The 23,004-nt window shown below is 50.9% G+C and overlaps 1 protein-coding gene across 1 annotated transcript; it reads right to left on the bottom strand.

The window, feature by feature from the left end:
- Positions 1-19,858: 19,858 nt before the first annotated feature.
- ID3 (inhibitor of DNA binding 3) lies at positions 19,859-21,463 on the bottom strand. Its single transcript, XM_008148104.3, has 3 exons — positions 21,082-21,463; positions 20,878-20,960; positions 19,859-20,340 (listed from the first exon to the last, which is right to left on the bottom strand). The coding sequence occupies exons 1-2, from the start codon at positions 21,379-21,381 to the stop codon at positions 20,901-20,903; spliced, it is 360 nt and encodes a 119-aa protein (XP_008146326.1). The 5' UTR covers positions 21,382-21,463; the 3' UTR covers positions 19,859-20,340; positions 20,878-20,900.
- Positions 21,464-23,004: the final 1,541 nt, after the last annotated feature.

Raw genomic sequence — 23,004 nt, forward strand, 5'->3', positions numbered from 1 at the left:
GCTGGTCCTCCAAGGCCCAGCTTAACCCTCCACTCCTCCAGGGAGCCTTCCTTGACTGCCCCCCCTTTACCAGAGTGTCTCTTGCACTTTCAACCTCAAAGGATCGGTGGGAACGCTCCCTGAATGCCCCTTACCCTCCAGGGCCTGATTTTGCATGCAGAAGGTGGGTAATCAATATTGACTATATGACTCACTCATCTTCCCAGCAAAGAATGGTGGCCGGGAGGCCCAGACTCCAGTCCCACTCTTTCTGTCGGAGTGACCCTAGACGAACTGCCTCTTCACTTCTCAACCATCAAATGTGGATAATGCTCTCACTCTCGGCCTATTTCACAGGACTTCAGAGACACTATGTAAATGGTGGTGGTAAAATTTTAAAGACAGAAGAAATATAAATTGGTGGCGGTTAATATTTATGAGAACCTACTGTGTGCCAGGCTTCAAGCTCTTGGGCATCTCCCCTGATCCTTACAACACCCCTCTGAGGCGGGCGCTCTTTTTATTCCCATTTTACAGATGTGGGAACCTGGAAGAAATTGTAGCAGAGCAGGTTTGGGGAAGAGGCAGAGCCCCAGGGCCAGGAAAGGAAATGGGGGTGGCAGGGTGGGGCTGAGACGAAAGAAGGGAGCCAGCAAAGGGGCTGAGAGCCAGCTCTCTGCGGTTGAGTTTCGGCCCGCTGGGGCTGGCTTTAGAGTTTCACTGCCTGGGAACTAGTTCCTGTAAAAGGTGTGGGGCACAGATCTGCAGCCTGTCTCCCTGAACTTGAATTTCTGCCCCATTCACCCCTAGCATTATATTCTTGGTCTGGCTGCTGGATCTCTCTGAACCTCAACTTCCTCATCTTTGCAATGGGAATGGCGAAAGTGACATTTTCATTTACTGAGGATCCATAAGGTATTGGATATAAAATCCTCAGAGGGGTGCGTGCATAGTGGGTGCTTATGTTTTAGCTAAAGCTTGTGTGAGATGAACCAGACGAGGCCCTCACATGGAATCAAACTAAAATTCTTGCAGTCTGCCCTAGCTGGTTTGGCTCAGTGGATAGAGTGTTGGCCTACAGACTGAAGAGTCCCGGGTTCGATTCCTGTCAAGGGCACATGCCCGGGTTACAGGCTCGATCCCCAGTGGGGGGTGTGCAGGAAGCAACCAGTCAACGATTCTCTCTCATCATTGATGTTTCCAGCTCTCTGTCCCTCTCCCTTCCTCTCTGCAATCAATAAAAATATATTAAAAAATAAGTAAAAGAAATATTTAAAAAATAAAATACTTGCAGTTTTCCATTCATACCTGTGGATGAAAGAAGGGGGGTTCTATGGAAAGTAGCCTCACAGGGCGATCTGATCGTACATTTCTAACTGGGCAGGTCATGGTGGGTAGTCATGCCCCAAACTTGTGACTTCTTTAGCGAAAGGTTTTAAGCAAGTCCTGTCCATTGTTGTTGGGCATCTAGGTAAACACACTTTTAATCTCAACCAGATGTAATACCCCCTGGAAGGGGTGTTAGCCCTCAAGAGAGCACATAGTCTTGCTAACCGTCCTATAACCTAAGTCCAAGCTCCCTGTTGCTTTCCCTCACCTCTATGTACATTCACATGCACAACAGAAGCTGCAAAACTGTTATCCTCCAGAGCATTTGCGATCTGGCTCCCCAGCAGATGCTGTGAATTAGGCTCAAATAAACTCATAAAAATTCTCTACAGGTTTGGACGTTTCTTAATGTTGATATGCTCCACATTCTCTAGGTTCCCAGGCTTTGCTGACATGGCTTCATATCCACAAGGCCTCTCCTCCCTTCCTCCCCATGTGCTCAAATCTGAGCCATCCGTCAAGGCTCAATGCCAATGGTAGAGTGGCAGGAGCGAGGAGTCTGAATTCAGACATCCAGGGAAATGTCAAACCCCCTGAGAGCAGGACCCAGGCTCTGTTTTCACCTTTGTGACCTCCTCCCAGGGAGTGCCAGACATGCAGGGCTTGAGGATGGTGGTAATTGCTAATAAGTCAGTGAGGATGGTGGTAATCCTATATAATAAAAGCTTAATATGCTAAGTGTCCAGTCAGCCGTTCAACCAATCAAAGCATAATATGCTAATGATATGCTAAGGCCGCTCCACCGCTCACTATGACGTGCACTGACCACCAGGGGCAGACAGTCAACCGGTTGAACAATTGCTATGACATGTACTGACCTCCAGGAGGCAGACGCTCCGACTGGTAGGTTGCTTGCTGCTGGGGTCCTGCTGATCTGGACTGAGCGAGACAGGCCGGACATGCCCTGGAGCCCTCCTATGGTCCCTCCCTGGCTGGCCAACCTCCTGTGTCCCTCTCCGGCCCTGATCGTGCACCGGTGGGGTACCCTCGGCCTGGCCTGCGCTCTCTCACAATCCAGGACCCCTTGGGGGATGTCCAAGGGCCAGTTTCGGCCTGATCCCACAGGCCAGGCCGAGGGACTCCACTGCTGCACAAATTTGTGCAACGGGCCTCTAGTAGCTAATATTTCCCAAGCACCTTCTCAGTGTAAGGCACTCAGACAGGCACTTTGCATGCATTATTATGTTGAAACCTCCCAACTACCCTATAACATAGGGACAATTTGGACAGATGAGGAAATGAGGCTCAAAATGTGAAAGGACTTGACCGAGGGCTGATTAAAGATGAAACCAGGATCAGAACTCAGATCTACCTCCCAAGGCACTGAGGCATCCTATCTAATAAAGAGGGAATATGCTAATCGACCCTCACACCATCGCAAAGATGGCGGCGCCCACAGCCAATAAGAAGGGAATATGCTCATTGACTGCCCCGCCCTCAAAGATGGTGGCGCCCACAGCCACAAGATGGCAGTGCCCAGTCCCCTCAGCCCCCCAGCCACCCAGCGTTGGCCAAGGTGCAGGCAAACCTCGGATGGTGGCTGCCCAGCTGCCCAGGGCTGCCCAAGGCTCAGGTAACCAGGGCTGGCTGAGGCTTGCACTGCCAGCAGTGGCAGCAGCAGAGGTGTGATGGGGGCATTGCCTTCCCCTGATCGCTGGGTCGCCTCCAGCCCCTGAGGGCTCCCAGATTGTGAGAGGGGGCAGGCCGGGCTGAGGGACCCCCCCCTCCAGTGCATGAATTTTCATGCACCGGGCCTCTAGTTTTAAATAAAATACCCATATAAAGGAGGTTAAGTTCTGCCAATGAACCAGGGGTTCCAGTGCTGCAGACATTGTTGGGCATGGACAGTGTGCCCACAACTAGATAAGTAAGGGGTGCATAGTCCCATTTTCCAGAAGAAGAAACAAGGCTTAGGGGATATTAAGTGACTTGCCTGAGGTTGGATGGCTGGTAAAGGAAGAAGCCCTGTCCCAGTCAGGCCCAACGCCCTGGAAAAGCGCCCATAGCAAACTTCCTCATCTCTGGTGTGTCTTCTCCTGAAAACGCCTCAGGTTCCCTCAAAGTCCTACATATCAAAACACAAAATGCTGCCCTGGCCTGTGTGCCCAGTGGTTAGAACACTGGCCCTCAAACCCAAGGTTTTGAGGGTTCATTCTTGCCAAGGACTTGTATCTGGGTTGCAGGTTCCTGGCGGGGGCACACGTGGGAGGTAACGGATTGATGTGGCTCTCTCACATCGATGTTTCTCTCTCTCCTCTCTCCCTCCCTCCCTTCCACTCTCTCTAAAATCAATGGAAAAAATATACTCCAGTGAGGATTAAGAAACAAACAAACAAACAACAAAATACAAAAAGCTGAATATCAGCTTCCCGAAGGCACAGATCTCCTGTTCAGGGCTCCCCAGTGTACCACCTGCTCACACGAATCCAAAATCAGAGAGAAGCCATACCGGAGCTGTGGGAAGGAAGGGAGAGGTATCTTTGCACCATCTTCTTTGTGCTTCTCTGTATAGTTTTTCTGCCTGTTCTACAATAAGCATGTATTCCTTTAATAATTGGAGAGAAAGGTTGTTGTTGTTTTTTTTTTAAAAAAGAACACGTTGCTACTTCAGAGTAGCTCTGTTAGCGATAATAATACTTTTACTGGAAAATTGTGGGAATGTGAGGGTCATGGGTTCTCTGGACTGACACATAGTAAATACGACATGAATGTTCGTTAAATAAAAATTCTGGGCCGGACACTCCTTAAGCTGCGTGCTTTGGAGCATATCATTGCAATACTCTGGGCCTCAATTCCTTCACTGAGAAATGGGGCTGCCTCATAGGGCTATTGTGATGGCTGAAGTAAGTCTGGGATGGTATGTGAATGTACGTGTGTGTGTGTGTGTGTGTGTGTGTGTGTGTGTGTTTAGCATATTACCAAAATGTACTGAGAAGGTAAAGAATTTGAATGGACAATTCTTCAAAGAAGATCTACAGAGACCAAATAAGCACATAAAAAAGATGTTCAACATCAGTAGTCATTAGGAAAATGAAAATAAAAGCCACAACAAGATTCACACCCACTATGATAGCTATAACCAAAAAGACTGACAATAACAAGTGTTTGGCCAGGATGTGGGGAAGCTGAAACCTTCCTATATTGCTAGTGGGAATGTAAATTGGGGCAGCCGCTTTGGAAAAGAGTTTGACAACGCAGGAATTCCACTCCTAGATACGTACCCAAGAGAACGGGCGACGAATGTTCACACAAAAACGTGTACATGAATGATCAGCAACATTATTCAAAATAACCAAAACGTAGAAACAACCCAAATGTCCATCGCCCGATGAATGGATAAACAAATGTCGTGTACCCATACAGTGGAACATTATTCCGCCATAAGAAAGGAATGAAGCGCTGAAACATGCTACAACATGGATGAGCCTTGAAAACATGATGCCAAGTGACCGAAATCAGACACAAAAGGCCACAAAGATCGTACCGTATGATTCCCCTTATGTGAAATGTCCAGAATAGACAAATCTATAGAGACGGAAAGGAGATTGGTGTTGCCAGAGGTAGATCCGTTTCATCTCATGGGTAAGGAAACCGAGGTCAGAGAAGCAGAGCTATACTGTGCCTGCTTATCTATGAGACTTTGGAAAGTGGCGTCACCGTCTTGGAGGCTTAGTTTTCTCAACTGTAAAAATACAGATAATGATGCTCACGGAGAGGCTGGTTGCGTATCTTCCCTGTTAGTTCCTTTTCCCTTCCCTCCAGGCTTTGGGTGGAAGCCGATGGGGTTTAAGGGCTAAGGCTGCCATCTAGCGGTGAACGCCAGCACCTGACAAAAGCCTGTGAGGTTCTCTAGTCAAGTTAACCCTCTAGAGCAGTGGTTCTCCACCTTCCTAATGCCGCGACCCTTTCATACAGCTCCTCATGTTGTGGTGACCCCCCAACCATAAAATTATTTTCATTGCTACTTCATAACTGTAATTTTGCTATTGTTATGAATCGTAATGTAAATATCTGTGTTTTCCGATGGTCTAAGGCGACCCTGTCGCGACCCACAGGTTGAGAGCCGCTGCTTGTAGAGCCTAAGACCATCGGAAAACACAGATATTTACATTACGATTCATAACAGTAGCAAAATTACAGTTATGAAGTAGCAACGAAAATAGTTTTATGGTTGGGGGTCACCACAACATGAGGAGCTGTATTAAAGGGTCGCGGCATTAGGAAGGTTGAGAACCACTGCTCTATGGGCTTGGGGAGAAGGAAAAGGATGTGAAAGATGCAACCCCGCTAGGAAGGCCAGGGCTACCAGATTGGCCAGATTCTTTCCAGAGGTTTCCAGGCTCTGAGATGCTTTTCACAGATGTTGGTCCTGTGGGAGTGGTCCCACATTGGAGGGGGGCAATCGGATTCAGGTCCCAATAGTTGCCCATGGGAGCTTGGGGGAAGCCACTGTAATTCCTGTGATTACCAATGTAGTCCTCCTTTTTCCTGCTGGAACTCTTTAAAATGAGGACCTGACCTTGTTACTCTCTAGCTGAAGATCTGGCAAGTAGCTCCCCACTGAGACCTGGCCACCGCACCCCCAGCCTGTGTGATCTGCAGCCCCCTTCATGGGGGGGGGGAGCCTTAGGCTCTGATCATACCCACTTTTTCAGACATTCCTGCTCTCCCTGTTTAGCCATGCTGCTCTCCACCAGGAAAAAAAGGCCTGCCCTCAGACACGAGTCATTGAGAATGCTGTGTACCCCGTATGCACACACGCTCTCACACAACGTCAGTAAAAATGGGTACGTTCTAACTCTTCGGACTCACAGAATTGAAACCCGGGACAGCAGAAGCAAGACTCCAGACCAGCGATCTCCCTCTCAGGAGCTTGCCTGCACCTTTCCCTTCCTCCCTCTCTTCCCCACCAGGTGCATTACCTCCGCTTTTCTCTCTAAGCAACAAGGGCCCTTCTTTTGCTTCTGTAACTTGTTTCCTGAGCCTACGCAGCCCAGCGGGCTCATTTCTACCAACTCTGTAACTTTCTAAATAAACTGTCTTAAAAAAAAAAAAAAAGAAAGAAAGAATACAGCCTGGCCAGCATGGCTCAGTGGTTGAGCGTTGCTCTGTGAACCAGGAGGTCATGATTTGATTCCTGGTCAGGACACATGCTCAGGTTGCAGTCTCCATCCCCAGTGTGGGGGATACAGGAGGGAGCTGATCAATGACTCTCTCTCATCATTGATGTTTCTTCTCTCTCTCCCTCTTCTTTCCTCTCTGAAATCAATAAAAAAAATATATATATATTTAAAAAAATAATACATATTAATTACATTGGAAAAAAAGACTCAGAATTCATTTGAAATAAGAAAGACATTCCATTTTTGGAATCTGGCTCAGAAGCTGACTCTGACCTTGCTCCCCACCTCCTGTTAGGAATTTCAGTCTGTCATCATTTCACCTTGTAATTGATACCGTTGTGATTTGCTAGTAGAGGCCTGGTGCACAGATTTGTGCACCGGTGGGATCCTGCCAGCCTGCCCCAATAGGGCCAGGCTGGCTGGGGGGAGGGTCTGTGGCCGGGGGCGGGGGGAAGGGAGGGGCCCCAGGTAGTTGGCCGCCGGCCCCGCCCCCTGGCCGAACTCCCTGTCGAGGGGACAATTTGCATATTAGCCTTTTATTGTATAGGAGGATAGGAAATGGGCCAAAGGGAGGCCAGATATTATAGGCATTGCCATTTGGGCAGCTTCACCAGGCAGCTGCAGCTTTACACGCCCCAGGAACCACTGGCCCACTCCCTGCGGATTACTGGGGGAAGGGACTGGACGAAGGGGAAGATAGATGGATGTGCAGTAAAGTCAGAATGACAAAGGGAAGATGCCTGTCAGGCAAACCTGGGAACAGAGATCATTGGCCAGAGGGCACAGGGCCACTGCAAACCCTCGAAAATTTGGGAATACACAATCCCCTAGACCCGTGGTCAGCAAACTGCGACTCGCGAGCCACATGCGGCTCTTTGGCCCCTTGAGTGTGGCTCTACCACAAAATACCACGGCCTGGGCGAGTCTATTTTGAAGAAGTGGTGTTAGAAGAAGTTTAAGTTTAAAACATTTGGCTCTCAAAAGAAATTTCAATCGTTGTACTGTTGATATTTGGCTCTGTTGACTAATGAGTTTGCCGACCACTGCCCTAGTCAAAGGAATTCTCTCTCTCTCGGCTCTCTGGTTCCTTTGGTTTTGCTCCTGCTTCCTTGCATTCACCCAGGTTCTCCATAGCCCCATGGCCATGGGGACTTCACACACAATGGACTGATGGACTGCAACTGGGAACACAAATTCAGCTAGCCTGGTGCTGTATTGGACTATGTGGGCATGGAAAACTCTGGGCAATGGATCTAATTCTAGCCCTACTGAAGTCACAGCGACACTCCCTCTGTGGTGGGACAAAGGGAAAGGGGGCCCTGGAAAGTCAGGGTGTAATTCCACAGAAGTAAAGTTTTCTTATTCCAGCGGCACCCCAAGAAATCCACTCTCCTCAGCAGCAGGTGGGGACAAGGAGTGCTCCCCTCCAATAACATGACAACTGTTTTTCTGTTCTATCTTCTCCACCAGATTTAAGAAGATCATTTTCTTCTTTATCTTTACACCCCAATATGCAGCCCAGTGCCCATTGCAGAGTAGAAGCTCAACAATTGATTATTGAAGTGAACTCAGTGAAAGGTTTTTGGAATAGTTGAAAGATCCCAGGAAAGTCTCTGGCCACACCGTCAGAGTCTCTCTGTGATTCTTCCTGGGGAAAAATGGGGGCCAAAGTCTCAGGTACCTTCTTCTCCTGGCCTGTGGAGAAGCATAACTTCTCAATTTCTAACTTCATCCATCCCCCCGCCCCCATAATCATTCCTCCCCCCAAAGGCAGATCCAAAACAAACGATGCTAATAGTAGCAAAGCTAGGTCAGCAGCACCCCAAAGCCACATCAATGATCACCTATGAGGAAAGTCATAATTAGCCCCATTTTACAGCTGAGGCAACTGAGGCCAGGTGTAGTTCAATGATATGCCTGAAAGCACACAACTTGAGCGTCAGGGCCTGGGATTTTGTTTATTCACTACTAGAGGCCTGGTGCACAAAATTCATGCATGGGGAGGGGGTGTCCCTCAGCCCGGCCTGCACCCTCTCCAACCTGGGACATCCCTCTCACGGCTGGCTCCTAACCACTCGCCTGCCTGCCTGCCTGATTGCCCCTAACCGCTTCTGCCTTCCAGCCTGATCGCCCCCAACTGCCCTCCCCTGCCGCAACCCACCTCCTCCGCCGGGACCTGCCTCCTCCTCGCCACACATAGCAGCGGGATCCCCAGGCCTCACTGTGTGGAGTGGCCGCCGGGACCCGCCTCCACTGTGCATGCAGCCATCTTGTGATGACATGAGGGCGGGACGCCACCTAGGCTATTATTAGTATAGATGTGCCAGTCCCCAGATCTGAAGCCTTATAAATCTTAACTCGTAGGATCCTCATAACATCCCTATGAGGTATGTATTGTTGTCACTCCCACTTCAGAGATGAAGAAACTGAGACTCAGAGAGTTTAGGTAATTAGACTAAGGTCACAGGGCTGGTGTTGGTGGAGCCGTCTTTGAGCCAGGGTAGTCTGGGTTCACCCTCTTGACCTCTCTGCTCCGTATCCTTCCTTTTGGATATCCTCTGAAATTCTTGTCTTCAGCGTGTCTAAGCATAAGAACACCCACCTCCCAGGGCGGCTGTGATGATTAGGTCTAATACGCGTGGGCATCTGGAGCGCAGTAGATACCCAGGAAGAAGAGGTAATGATGTTTGTTCCTCTCCAGAGCCTCAGCTGACAATTGCAGCAACTGGCCACCAGGGGGAAGTCACGCACTGAGGACCGAAGCCCTTCCCAGGGACCCGGTTGACTGTTCAATGGTTAGGGATTCTGCCGGGCCCTTTTCCCCCTGTGCCCAACCCTGGGACCAAGGACATATCTAGCCAGTGCTGAACCTCTTAGAACTGACCTTCTTGCAATGGAAACGGGTCCTAAACGCATCCAAGGCCCCTTTGCCAACCACAGTTCTGGGACTGGGGGATGCGGGGGGAGGATGTATGATGAGGGGAGCCCAGCTGTGTCCTATTTGGTGGTGGTGTGTGTGGGGGGAGGAGTGGCAATTATCAGCCATGCCCCTTCTGCTGGAGGCTGGGTTCCTGGAGCCACAGCTGCAGGGTGGAGGGGGACAGGGAGGGCTTTGGAATTGTCTCCCTATGGGTTCCCATGGTTACAGATTGATGCAGGCAGCCCACTAGGCTGGGTCCTTTATCTGTATTGTCTCCTGGAGAAACAATGGGCTCTGGGGATGGGAGGGGGGGCCTCCATACAGATCACTGCTGCAGCAGCGGCCTGTGTGTCCTCCTCTGTGAATCCCTGACCCTGCTGCTGGGGCTGAGAGATGGGGGCGTGGGGGTCAGCCTTGGTAATCGCTTCTTGCGTTAGGGTACATTACTGTTGCAGAGAACCTGAAAGGCCCGTCTTTCTGAGGCTCCAAAACAGCAGAGCTGCAGAGGCCTCAGGGTAGTAAGTAAAAAAGCACATTTTGGGGTCAGCCCTGATCAAATCGTGATTCTGTCCCTTACTGCTGCCTGACTGGGGCAAGTTATTTTGCCTGTGCAAGTCTCAGTTTCCTCACCTTGAAAATGGGGACAATTGCCTGCTTTACAAAATTACTGTGAGCGCCAAGCACAAAGCCTGGTGTCAGGATGCTGAGAGAGTCCCTAGGCTCAGGCAGGCTCATAGCATGCTTGGGATCACAGGCCTGGTTCTGTCACTCACTCTGTGGCCTTAACAAGGCCTTCAATTCGCTGGGCCTTAGCTGCCCCATCTGTGACTTGGGGACTTTGAAAGGTTTATACAAGATTAAATAAGATGATATAAGAAAATGCTTGGAAAAAATCAAACCACTGACACATAACCCTGCCTTCCAGGACTTGTATCTACTTGGAATATGCAACACATAATGATAGGGGGAGGGCATGTGGCATTTGGGGGAGTTGAATCTTGGGTGCTATGGCCGATAAGGGAGATTTTCTGAAGGAGGAAGGACTTGGAGGGCCTCTGAATTGGGGAATTACTCCAGGAAGACCTGCCACCTTATGCCAAAAGGAAACAAATGGTTAAGGGACTCAGCTCTCTGCTGCCCAGTTTAATCCTCTTGCCCTGCTGCCACCATCTTCTCGGAGGGAAGGGGTGTATAGATGGGAGAGGAGTAAGGGAAAGTTACTGTCATTTATGCAACACATTTCCATGAGGCAAGGTGATCCTTAGCCCCTTTTTAAAAATAAAGAAACTAAAGATTGCGCTTATTGTTATTCCTCTGGACTGGCCAGACAATGTATAAGACCCAAGAATAAAATAAATTTGTCTCAAAAAATTAAAAAATAAAAATAAACAAAAAACACACACAAGCCCTAACTGGTTTGGCTCAGTGGATAGAGCATCGGCCTGCAGACTGAAAGGTCCCAGGTTCGATTCTGGTCAAGGGCATGTACCTTGGTTGCGGGCACATCCCCAGTAGGAGGTGTGAAAGAGGCAGCTGATTGATGTTTCTCTCTCATCGATGTTTCTAGCTCTCTATCCCTCTCCCTTCCTCTCTGTAAAAAAATCAAAAAAATATATTTAAAAACAAAACAAAACTAAAACACACACACACACACGAAAGGAATTCATTTGCTTGTGGTATTGAAGACAGAACTTGCCCAAGAGGAAGTAAAACAGCTGCTTCACCTTTAAATAATCAGCAGAGGGAACCAAACATTTTTAAATGTCTATCACTCACCTTTCCATTAAATGCACTTAGCTCAGAGCTCCACAGTTAAGTGTTCAAGAAATAAAAGTTCTTATCACTATCACCGTATCAGCATTATTATTAAACTTATTACTACACATTCAATGCTGAGGATACAAAGGTTAATAAAACTCCTTCCTGTCTTTGAGGACTTCAGCCTAGTGAGATGGAAGGGGGGGTGGGAGTGCAAAAACATAATCTCTTACACTTGTTCAACTTGACAGTTTACAAAGCCCTTTTACATACACCATCTCATGAATTCTCAAAACCACCTCTTGAGGACGGCCTTTTTCCCATTTTAGAGACAAGGAAACTGAGGCCAGGTGGGCTCCAATGACTTGCCCAGACATTGTAAAATATGAATAAAACATGAAATAATTATAGAAGAAAAAAACCCCACCTTTATTGGAGTAACAGTTGTGTTATAAAGCAACAGAGTATATTGATTATGTAAGGCACAGAGACCATCGCCCTGTTTTACTAAAGAATCTAGAAAAGATAGCTTTTACAGAATTACAAAACCAGCCAGGCTTTTAAGAGCTCTCAGGTATGGAGCAATGACGATGTGCCTGGCACTTATTTTTTTTTTTATATCTTTTTATTGATTTCAGAGAGGGAGAGAGAGATGGAAACATCAATGATGAGAATCATCGATAGGCTGATCGGCTGCCTCCTGCACACCCACACTGGGGATCGAGCCTACAACTCGGGTATCTGCCCTGACCGGGAATCGAACTGTGATCTCCTGGTTCATAGGTCGATGTTCAACCGCTGAGCCACGCCGGCCTGGCTGTGCCTTGCACTTCTATGTATTTCTCTAATGCTCACAAAGATGCTGAAAGGTAGACATGGTCAGTTGCTTTCACAGATGAGAAGCCAAGCCTCAGAGACGTGAAACTATGTGCCCAGGGTTGCACAGGAAGGAGGGGACAGAGTCAGGGCTGGGACCCGGGCTCTGACACTCAGGTGCAGCTGGAGCCAGGACTTCCTCCCCCGTCAGTTTTGCCAAGGACTACGCTCCTGTGAGAGGTGAGCACCTTGCTTGCCTCACTCCACAGAGCATGAGGAGGGGGAGGAAGAGTGCAGGCAGTTCTCCAAGGCGAGAGAGCTTGTTTCAGCCCATTTGGGAAGCAGCATAGCGTAGCACGGCCTTCAAAGTGTGTGCCTCTGTGCGTATGTGCATGCACACGCACACGTGTGACTGTGTGAGAAGTTGGCTGGGTGCCGGGTCTCACAACGCTATGTGATAAAAATCTGTACATCTTCCTGAGATGTCAATTGTACTAGATAGAGCCATTATGATTTTATATTAAAGCACAGATGGCTATAGAAGGTCTGAGAACACAAAATGCTAAGAGAATGAATGACAAACTGGCATTTGGGGGTCGCTATCATGTGCCAAACACTAGTCTAAGAGCTTCATATGTTAATTAATTCAGTCCTCACAACAACTGTCCGTGGCAGAGACTTTTATTATCCCCATTTTATAGATGCAGACACTGAGGACAAAAGGAGTTATGTAACTTGTCCAAGTTCACACAGATAGTAAGTAGAGGAGTTTGGGCACACACAGGCATTTCAATCGCCAATATTAGAACACCTATATTATCCATTGTTTATCCGGTTGAAAGTTTACAAACAGATTTGGGCTGAGAATGATGAGGAAGCAGCCGCTGGCTCCCGCCCGACTTCCTCTTGATACAATTTTAAGGGCTACCAATTACTAGCAGCTCACCTGCGCCAGGTTCTCTACCTCTGTTGTCTTCATTCCTACAACAACTCTATAAACAGTTACTATTTGGAGTTTTACAGATGGAACACTGAGGCTCAGAAAGCTGTTCAGACAGCTCTGACGTGGCAGAGACAGATCTGAGCACAGGGTCTGTCAGATCACAAAGCTGCTGCTCATGCCCCCGATTGCACCATCTCTGGTCTCCCGGTCCTCTGGCCTCTGGGTCACCCACTCCCACCCCCCATTCTCTTCTAGATGGGGGTGCTTTCATGAGTGAGCTGGTTCTGCATCGGGCTGAGCCTGGGCAGGCTCCCAGGTCTCAAGCTCTGTCCTTCCACCAGCTGATAACACACTTGCCATGAAGTAATTACAAATCCCAATAATGAGAAAGGAGCAGCTGGGCCCTGACCCGGAGCACGAAGACCTGGCTCTGAATCCCCAGGTCTGTGAGGGAATCTTTCCACGTGACACTGGATGAGTCACTTCCTCACTCTGGTACTCAGTTTCTCCATCTGTGAAATAGGAAGAGCTGTGACTTACTGAGTGCCGGCCACATGCGGGCAGCCTTCTAGGTGCCTGACATCAGCTCCTCACTAAACCCTCCCTCTGTGGACAGGTTCCAGGCAGTATTATTGGGGGGAAGGGGAGACTGAGAGGTGAAGTGTTTGCCACGGCAGCAGAGCCTGGGAGTGCAGGCCATGCCCCCCACCCCCTTTCTTCCTGTGCTATTATCAAGGCACCAGGCTGTCCTGGGTGCCATTGAGAGGGCTCTGAGGAGCACAGATGCTGGCCAGGCCACGCTGAGGTGCTGTGACTGGATTATGCCAACAACACTAAGGAAGGAATTACGTTAGGAATCTGACAATAATGCCCAGCCAGCTCCATAGTTGGGGTCACACAGCCAGCACCTACCAAGTGCCAGGTGCTTTATTTTATATATATATATATATATATACATATATATATATATATATATATATATATATATATATATATATATACATATACATACACACACACACACACACCGTATTTTCCGGCGTATAAGACAACTTTTTAACCCAGGAAAATCTTCTATACGCCCAGTCGTTTTATATGCCGGAAAATACGGTGTGTGTGTGTGTGTGTGTGTATGTATTTTATTGATTTCAGAGAGGAAGTAGAGGGAAAGAGAAATAGAAACATCAATGATGAGAGGGAATCACTGATCGGCTGCCTCCTGCATGCCCCCTACTGGGGATCGAGCCGGTAACCCAGGCTTGTGCCCTTGGCTGGAGTCGAACCTGGGACCCTACAGTCCATAGGGCCGACGCTCTATCCACTGAGCCAGACCAGCTAGGGCCCAGGTGCTTTACATGTCCTCTCATTTACTCCCCACTGCAAATCACGTGAGGCTCTGACCGTCAATAACTTACCTGTGGTGGCACAGCTGATGCGGGACAAAGCTAGAATTTCAATCGGCATCTCTCTGGCTCTCAGACTCACAGGAAGTTCCCGGAGGGCTGCAGTGGCTAGGACAGACCAACTCTGTATGACCCACCGGTTTGCACGGAGTGTTCAATGAGCAGCCGACAGCACCGCTCTGGATGTGCAGGCTGTTGGAGACCTGGCTCTGACACTTACTCCAGGGTGACCTTTGGTGGTCCCTTCATATCTGTGACCTCATAGGGGTGAAATGGAGGCAGCCCCCCACCCCACCCCTGTTACCAAACAGACACTTTCTTGCCACTTACTTTGTATACGGAGTCAAATCTGTAATGGAAAATACAATTGATAGAATACAGGTCCGACATTCAGGTCCCGGGAGGTCCGTCTGGATGAATCCTCAATGGAAGCTGGGATCAACCCTTCACACATTTGGACCCACAGCAAACCCTGCCAAGGGCCCCTGGTATGACTCAGGGTATGGGGGGGTGAGGGGGGCGTGTGGTTGTCTGTCCTGATGGTCCCCAAGTCTTCATCTCCTCCTGCATAACTTACAGGTCCCACATCCCAGTCTTGAACACCCTTTTCTCCCCCTCCCCCTTTCTTAAGACTAGAAACAGCATAGGGCCCAGTGGTCGGCAAACTCATTAGTCAACAGAGCCAAACATCAACAGTACAAAGATTGAAATTTCTTTTGAGAGCCAAATTTTTTAAACTTAAACTTCTTCTAACGCCACTTCTTCAAAACAGACTAGCCCAGGCCGTGGTATTTTGTGGAAGAGCCACACTCAAGGGGCCAAAGAGCCGCATGGAGCTCGCGAGCTGCAGTTTGCCGACCACGGGCATAGGCTGAAAACAAAGGGACGTCTAGGAAGAACCTGGGTCAGCGAGTGGGCGGGTTATCTGGGGAGTCTGCTGCGCCTTGGGTACCCTCATTGCCACACAACACACACTCAGCCCCAAACCAACCGGCTGCCAGCTGGCCAGCGACCACCTCGATTTAGGGTAATGAGTTCCATATGTTTCCATAAGAAACCAGCTAAGCTTTTCCCCAGCAGTTCTTAAAAAGTGTTTTCTCCCCTCCCAGGCTTCCAAACTCCTGCTCGGCCACCCTCGTTTCATTTACTCCTAATGAGAAGGGGCGGGCGGGGGCTGGGTGGCAGTGACGAGGAGACAGTGCCTTAGGGAATCCCCATCCCCTGCCTCCACATTCCCAGACCCTCAGGGGGAGGGGCCGGGTGTCCCTCCGTGAGAGCCGTGGGTGAGGCCTCCGCTCTGCCATCCTCCTCTAAAGGGGAACAGGGACCCCGCTCAGGGGAGGCAGAGTATCAGGGGAAGCCAGGAGGCGTGGGTTTTAGTCCTCCCTTGACTAACTTGCTGGGTGTCCCTGACTAGGCTCCTTCCCCTCTCCCATCACACTTATGACCTCTAGGGGACCTCCCGTCCCGGACAGACTTTAGATTTATGGACAAATGACAAGGGAAAAGGAAGGGCACTACTTAACTGTTAAACATGAGTGGCTCCAGGCCTGGGTCCGGGGAGCCCAAGGTCTCCAGCGTTACTGCCAGTCTGGGCTCCCTTTGGCCACGATCTGGCCCAAGGCAGGAGCAGGACAGTGGTGAGGAGCAGAGGGAGGGTCCTCGATGGCGGGTCAGCTCCACCACCGCTTGGGTGATGTAGGGGAGACGATGGAGGGATGTGCTCCAGCGCCCCGCTCCCCCTTATCTGGGTTGTCAAAGGAAACCCCCAAATCCTGGTCTCAGGGTGACTTACTCCCCTGATCCAGACCGTCCACTGACCCTACCCAAAGACTGACTCACTAACCTTGGCCACTGCTGCTGCTCAGACTAACCCTCACACCCTGTTAACCCTGGCCACTGACTGCTGCCAACTTCTGCCCACACCCCGAACCCCGCCGCAGTCAGGCTGAACCCCAACTCTGGCCACACTCTGACCCCTCACTCTTTCTGAATGACCCCCTGATTTTGGTCACAAACCGACCCCCCCACCGCCCAGCCACTGACTGACTCTTAACAGGAGAAATAATCAGAGAGCAATTAAATCCTAAACTCTCTGGGTGAAACAGGACCTCAGAGAGAGGAGACCGAGGCGGGTGGGGAGGGAGGGCGGGGTGGGGAGCAGAGGCTTCCCGCAGGACCCCCGCGGGCCTCGGCCACACTCAGGAGGTCAGAGAGGCCGTGTGCGGGGCACGTCGCAGGCGCTCGAGGAATGCGAGCTGCCTGACCGAAGGAAGGAAGGAACGGGGTGCGATCCAGGGCCGCCGCTCGGCCTGGGCAAAGCTGCAAAACTGCCGAGGCAGGAAGCAGGGTGGGGGCGCGCCGAGGCTGCCGCGGCCCGGGCGCAGCTGGGGGCAGCGGGAGAGCCGTTGGGTCAGCGACTCCGCTGGGTGGGGGGCCCCCCAGGCTGGGAGGCTGGGAACCGGGAGGCCACGCTGCTGGCAGAGCGGCGGGGGCGCCGCGAGACTCCGGATGGGCTGGGAGCCCCGCCCGCAAGCTGCGGAGGGAGCCGGAGCCAGAGCGGAGCCAGAGCTCAGACATCCGGGCGCCAGCGAACACCTGCGAGCGGCCCCCAGGGCCCGCGGGGGGAGCGCGGTCCCCGGGCCGGGGGCGGGCCGGGGGGCGGGGCCACGGGGCTCGGCTCGGGTCCACGTGGCCGAGGCTCCGCCCCTGCCCGCCTGCGAGCAGCCCTCCGGGCCGAGTGGCTCTCTTCTCGCTGGGCAGGGAGCGGGCAGAGGGGACCCTGGGCGGCATCTCTGGGGGAAAGAGCCACGGGAGGTTTTAGGGGGTGGCCTGGGGAGTGGAGGAGAGGGGTGGCTGTGAGAGGCGGTGAGGCCTGGGGGACGGATAATGGAAGGCTGTCCAGCGCATCCCCGGCTCGGAGGAGCTATATAAATGGCCTTCTCCAGTGGGCACCACCAATGGCCCGTGTCAGAGACATGGATTCGAACCCCTGTCTTGTGGCTTAAGGGCTATGTGGACGCGGGCAAGTTCCTTTGCCTGTTCCAAGTCGGTTCTTTTGTTTGTTTTGTGTGGGTGTTTTGTTGGTTGTTTTTTTTTTTTTTTTTTTACAAAGTAAAAATTTCTTCCAAATGTCCGCATATCAGAGCTGATGCTAGAATGCACGTTAAGACACGCAATTAAGAGTGAACTTTGTATTTCAGAGAGCCTGGTAGGTGCTGTAGGCGTGTTATCTTTCAGATGAACCAAAACCTGCAAGGGCCGTAGCATCGTCCTTTTACAAGTGAAAAGGAGGCCTAGGGTGGTCTTAGGTCTTTTGTTCGGCAAGCACAGAGGAGACCACGTCTGTGCCAGGCCCAGGGGATGGTGGGGGGAAAGCTGGCCTGGAGCAGAGGTGAGAACCTGGCTTTGAAGCTAGGTGGAGATGGGTTTACAAAGCCTTTCTGTGGGACCTGGATCAAGTTATTCAGCCTCTTTGGGTCTGTTTTCTCTGTAAAGTGGAAATAATGATACTTTTATGGGTTTTGATAAGGATTAGAAAAAAAATTAAAATAGAGCCTGGCACTTGGTAGGCACTGGATAGGTGATTATGACAGAAGTCACTATACTCGGAGAGTTTTCTGACCTTAGGGCCAAATTGCTTTCACTCTCTAAGGACTCATGAATTGGTGTGCTGGTTTCAGCTTTTGTCTCAGCCACCTGAACAGCTCGGTCTCAGCAGACCTAACAGGCAATTTCCTTGGAATTAGCTTAATAATACCTTGTAGGTGTGTGATGCATTTCAAAGAACTTTCCCACCATTATCTTCTGTCCAGGGAGGCAGGGTTACAAGAACCGCCAGCTGCTGGGCAAGGGAGGAGAGAGGCTTGGAGAGGTGAAGTGGCTTGCTCTTTCTAGCATTCCACAGCCCCGAACTTCTGAGCAAGCGGGAAGCTGCCTACTGGGGCAAAAAAAAAAAAAAAAAAAAAAGGTACAGAATGCTGAGTTCAGTGCCTGGCTCTGCTGCCATTAATGGTGTCATGTGGGGCCAGGTGCCTCCGAATCGTATCCTCAAGATCAGCAAGTTGATACAGATGTGAAAACTGAGGCTCGGTTATATAGCCAGTATGCGGCAGAGCAAATGTTTGCACCCTGGAGTGGCTGTCTCCAGAGCCAGTACAGCACACCCAACTACTGATCCAAGGCAGGCAGACCCAGCCTGGGTCTTGTACCTCTTGTTTTGAGGTAAGAGTTCCTCCTGTGAAGACTGAGGGCTTCCCAGGGGTTTGGAGACATGCTATTGCTCCGCAGAGTTGTATGTGTTTATGTTCTGAAGAGAGTGTTCATACCTTCCATCAGATTGTCAGAGGAGACCAGAAAACAGGTTGAGAACCACTGGTTGGCTGGGAGGATGGCTGGCAAAGACGGGGTGATTGCCTCCCCACCACATGCCCCTGTTCACCCCTGAAAGCTCACCAGGGTTAAGGCGTTAAGGGGCGGTGATGACGTGAGCTGTTTGTTATGAAATACTGAAATAACTCATGCCAGGAGCCGACGCACAGATGAGATCATATCATAAACGGGAATCTAGTGAGGCCAGATGCCAGTGGAACCCACCTGGGGAGCTGCCAGGTAGGGGGCAAAGGGGCATGGGTTGGGGGCCTGGCCCCGTGGACTATCCAGTCTCCGGCCCTGCTCCTGCCACCATGTTAGTCACTGTGGTAAAGATTACAATTCCATCTCTGCCTCTCAAGGGGCTGTGATAATCTGGCTCCGACCATTATCCATTGAACCTCAGTTTCTGCATTTCTGAAACAGGAATGAAGATGCTTGCTCTCAGAGAAGGCTCCCGATGCAGGTGTTTGGGAAGGAAACGCCAGAAGGAATGAGGCTGTAGGGCCTCTTTATCCAATTCCCAGTTCAGGGTCAAAGTCTCCAACTACCTGATGGTAGCGGAGAGAGATTGGTGTCAGTATTTCCCAACCAGCACCAGAAATCCTGATCAGGATGTTTAGGGACTTGAGGGAAGAAACCCCTCTCCCGTGTTTCCCAATTTGGGAAGCCCAAGAGGAAGCCAAACCAGGGCGCAGGAGGAGGGAAGTGAAACCAGACCCAGCGGCCCGTTTGTTCATCTCTGAAGTGGGCCTGTGAAGCACCACCTGCCTGGGCACCAGGTGAGGCTCTGCCCTTCCACATCCCCTGCCAGGAAGGCGTGAAGAAGTAAAGGATCGAAGGCGACAGGCATCTGCAGCACAAAAGCCCAAGGGACTTCACTGGGACCTCCCAACTTGCTGGGTGAGCTAGTGCTGGGTCCCAGCCCCTCTTCGGCTTTTCCTCATCTGTCACGTGAGGGGCCAGAGGATAGCGTAGGGCTCCCGTCCTGAACCCGTATACTGCTTCCCCTCCACCCCACTGTTAGCTGGGAATGTTCCCATCTCTCTTTTAAGAGAATAAATGCTTTTCCCAGGCTCCAGGAACCTTTATTTTCCCCTTAATCCAGCCTTGTGAGAATGTTAGCACTGATGGAATCAAACTCTCTATACACAAGTGTTTAAAAACCGTTTATTATGCAAAATGTTAACTTTTATAAAAAGTTTAATAACATACATCGCATGGTTACAGAAAGTCACCTTCCTGCAAAAAAGGTACAAAAGCTATATACTCTATTATAGAGTTCATAATCAGGGCAACAGAGCCTTTTTCCGAGACCAGAAGGCCAGCTCTACCGCTGGCCTTGGCAGAGTTTGGAGCAGCCACTCTCCCCCCACCACACCCCTCCACACTCGGACAGTCTTTAGAACTTGGGAGGGGGGGGTGACGTTGCCCAGTCGGTGCCCAGAGCTTGCTCTGGCTCTTTAGGCCACCTTAAAGTTCACAGTCCTTCGCTCCCGGGCACCAGGTCCAGCCTCGAGGCAGGGGTTTGGGAAGTGAAGTGGGCAGGGAGAGGCTGGGGTCCATCCATGCCCTTGGGCTTCCGGCCACAGACAGAGTCCTGGGGTCCCAGGCGGAACGGGCGCCAGCACCTGCGTTCTGGGTGGGGGAGGAAAAAAGACCAGAGAGCCGTCAGTTTCCGCCGAGCGCGCCGAGGCGGGGGCCGTCCGCAGACAGGCCGGCGCCAGGGAGGAAACTTGGTCTCTACCTCCAGCTGATAACTCCGCGCCCCACGCTACCCCCACCCAGTTGGCGCCAAAGGACCACAGGCGGAGCTTGCACCACCCCTCCCCTCTTGGAATTGACACTAGTTGGGAGGGCTCCCTTTACGACTCCAAGCTACGAACTGCACGCCAGTTTTATTTAGTCGGACCTGCGCGTCCTTTCTGGGATCTTTGGCCACTGGGGGAGGGCAATCGCAACGTGCGTTTAAGGTTGAAACGCACACAGGGGTGGAAATTGGTTCCGTCATTCATTTGATGTGACCACGGTCAAGTTACTTGCCCCTCTCTGGCCTTGTTTTCTCTAAACAGAGGGGGTATAGTCCCTTTAAAAGGCCTTCCAGTTCCAAGACTTACTGTTCAATCACCACCGCGCCCCCATCCCCACAACCCCCGAGAAGGTGGGGAGACTCACCTGGAGGCGCCAGGACGGCCAGGTCAGTGGCACAAGCTCCTCTTGTCGTTGGAGATCACAAGTTCCGGGGAGAGGTCCGCTGTCTGAGAGAAAAGATAAAAGAGTTAAGAGGTAAGCATGGCACTTGGGAGTTCGAGGGGTCCAGCAGCATCCCCAGCCCTGGACCTCAGCCCTCTCCCTGCTCCCGCGCACGCCCACGCATACCTGGATGGGAAGATGCGGGCCGTCTGGGGGTCCAGGGGCGGGCTCGGCCAGGACCACCTGCAGGTCGAGGATGTAGTCGATGACACGCTGCAGGATTTCCACCTGGCTAAGCTGAGTGCCTCGCGGGACTCCGGGTACCAGTTCCCGCAGGCGCGAGTAGCAGTGGTTCATGTCATCCAGCAGACTCAGCGGCTCCTCGGCTGCCGGGCCCTTGCCGCGGCCCCGCGCGATGGCTAGGCTCCGTTCCGACAGGCAGCACACCGCCTCGTAGCAGCCGCGCACCGGGCTTAGCGCCTTCATGTTGAGGAATGAGGTTGGAAGTGCCCAAGGTCGGGAGAGCCGAAGAAATTCCTACAGCAGCTTGCTCAGTGTGGACGCTCGCCCTGGCCGGTACTTATAGAGCCCGCCTGGAAGCCACGCCCCTTTATGCAAAACAGCCCGCCGAGGCCCCGCCTCCGCCGACCCTGGGCGTTCACAACGCGGTTAAATTGCAAACAGGCTTTCTTCGGCTGGTCTGACGCCGAATACCGCGGAGTCGTGGATTCAAAGAATGAGGAAGCGCTGATACTGGGGAGAGGCGGGCCTCTTTGCCAGCAAGGATTTCAAAAATCACTTAAAACCATTAACTTTAAGAATTTGCCTTTTCCTGGCAGCGCCCCAGATTCTTTGAGCTCCCCTGCCCCCCTGCCAGTCCACCCACAGCCCAGCACTACTTCGAACCCACAGTTCTTCCGAGGTCATAAATCCCTGAACAGCAAAGAAGCTTTTCTTTCTTTCTTTTTAAAGCAAAAGATTTTTTCAAGGGAAACTTGTAAGGAATTAGTGCCGCCTTGTTCCCCAATTTGCTGTTGTCTGACCTCCAGACTCACTGGCGTCAGGAATTATCTTGTGACCAGAGGGGAAAAAAATTAATTGCGGTGAAGCTGAGGTTACAATGAAGAAAACAGATTTGGGCTAGGCGCTGAGATTACAGAAGGAGGAGGGAGAAGGGGTTTGAGCAAAGAGGGGGGGGGGGGAGAAGAAGGGGGGGAAAAGCCTGAATCCATGTTTTTTGCCTGGGGAAGGAAAAGAACTCCCATCTTCTGGCCCCATGCACTTCATAAGGAGCCAAATATATGCCTAGTTATGTGTTGGAAGTGAGTTTGAATAAAATTTTGGACAGGGTTTTGAATGGGTGTGTGTGTGTGTGTGTGTGTGTGTCAGAAGGGATGATTTCTATATAACCTTTTAGGAGCCCCCCATGGAGTCAGCAAGAATCTCTTAACTCTTGCTTCCTCCTTTCTCCCCACTCTCCAAACAGCTCGATGCAACGCAGAAAACAATAGTTTGGTGATACCATAAGCTCTATTGTCTACCCCTTTCTGCTATGGAAAGGCAAGCCACCTGGACTTGATTATTCCAGGCCTTGCTAAAATAGCTCCAGCTCTATCTGAGAGCCCAGGGAAGGAACCCGAGGACGGGCAAGTTCAGCTCTGTGTTGCAAAAGGACATTCCATTCAGTGTTCTCTGCTCGTCTTCTTATCACTTCCCAAAACTTTTGGGAATTTGCAGCCTTAAAATGCAGGTTTCCATCTTGACACTGGCCAAGTGGGATCTCCCCAATGGTTGCTTCCTTAATCAATCAGTTGGAAGCAGTGGCTCCTGCTCTCAAGAATGTCACAATTTGGGGAGACCAGATTAACACAGGAAGCAATTAAGAGTTCTATAGTATGTGGCACTGATTAACAGGACAATGAAAGCTCAGAGCTAGGAGAGTCTCAAAAGAGTCATAGTAAAAAGGACATGGGACTGGAAATCAGGAGCCTTAGGTTCAATATCCCAGCCCTGTCAAAAATTTGTCATGTGATCTTGAACAAGTCCAGCTACTCTAGCCTAATTTAATAATATAAAGGGGGGGGGATGGTACTAAGTGTTTATTTTTAA

Source organism: Eptesicus fuscus, chromosome 9 (assembly GCF_027574615.1).
Source record: "Eptesicus fuscus isolate TK198812 chromosome 9, DD_ASM_mEF_20220401, whole genome shotgun sequence".
Taxonomy (NCBI): Eukaryota; Metazoa; Chordata; class Mammalia; order Chiroptera; family Vespertilionidae; genus Eptesicus; species Eptesicus fuscus.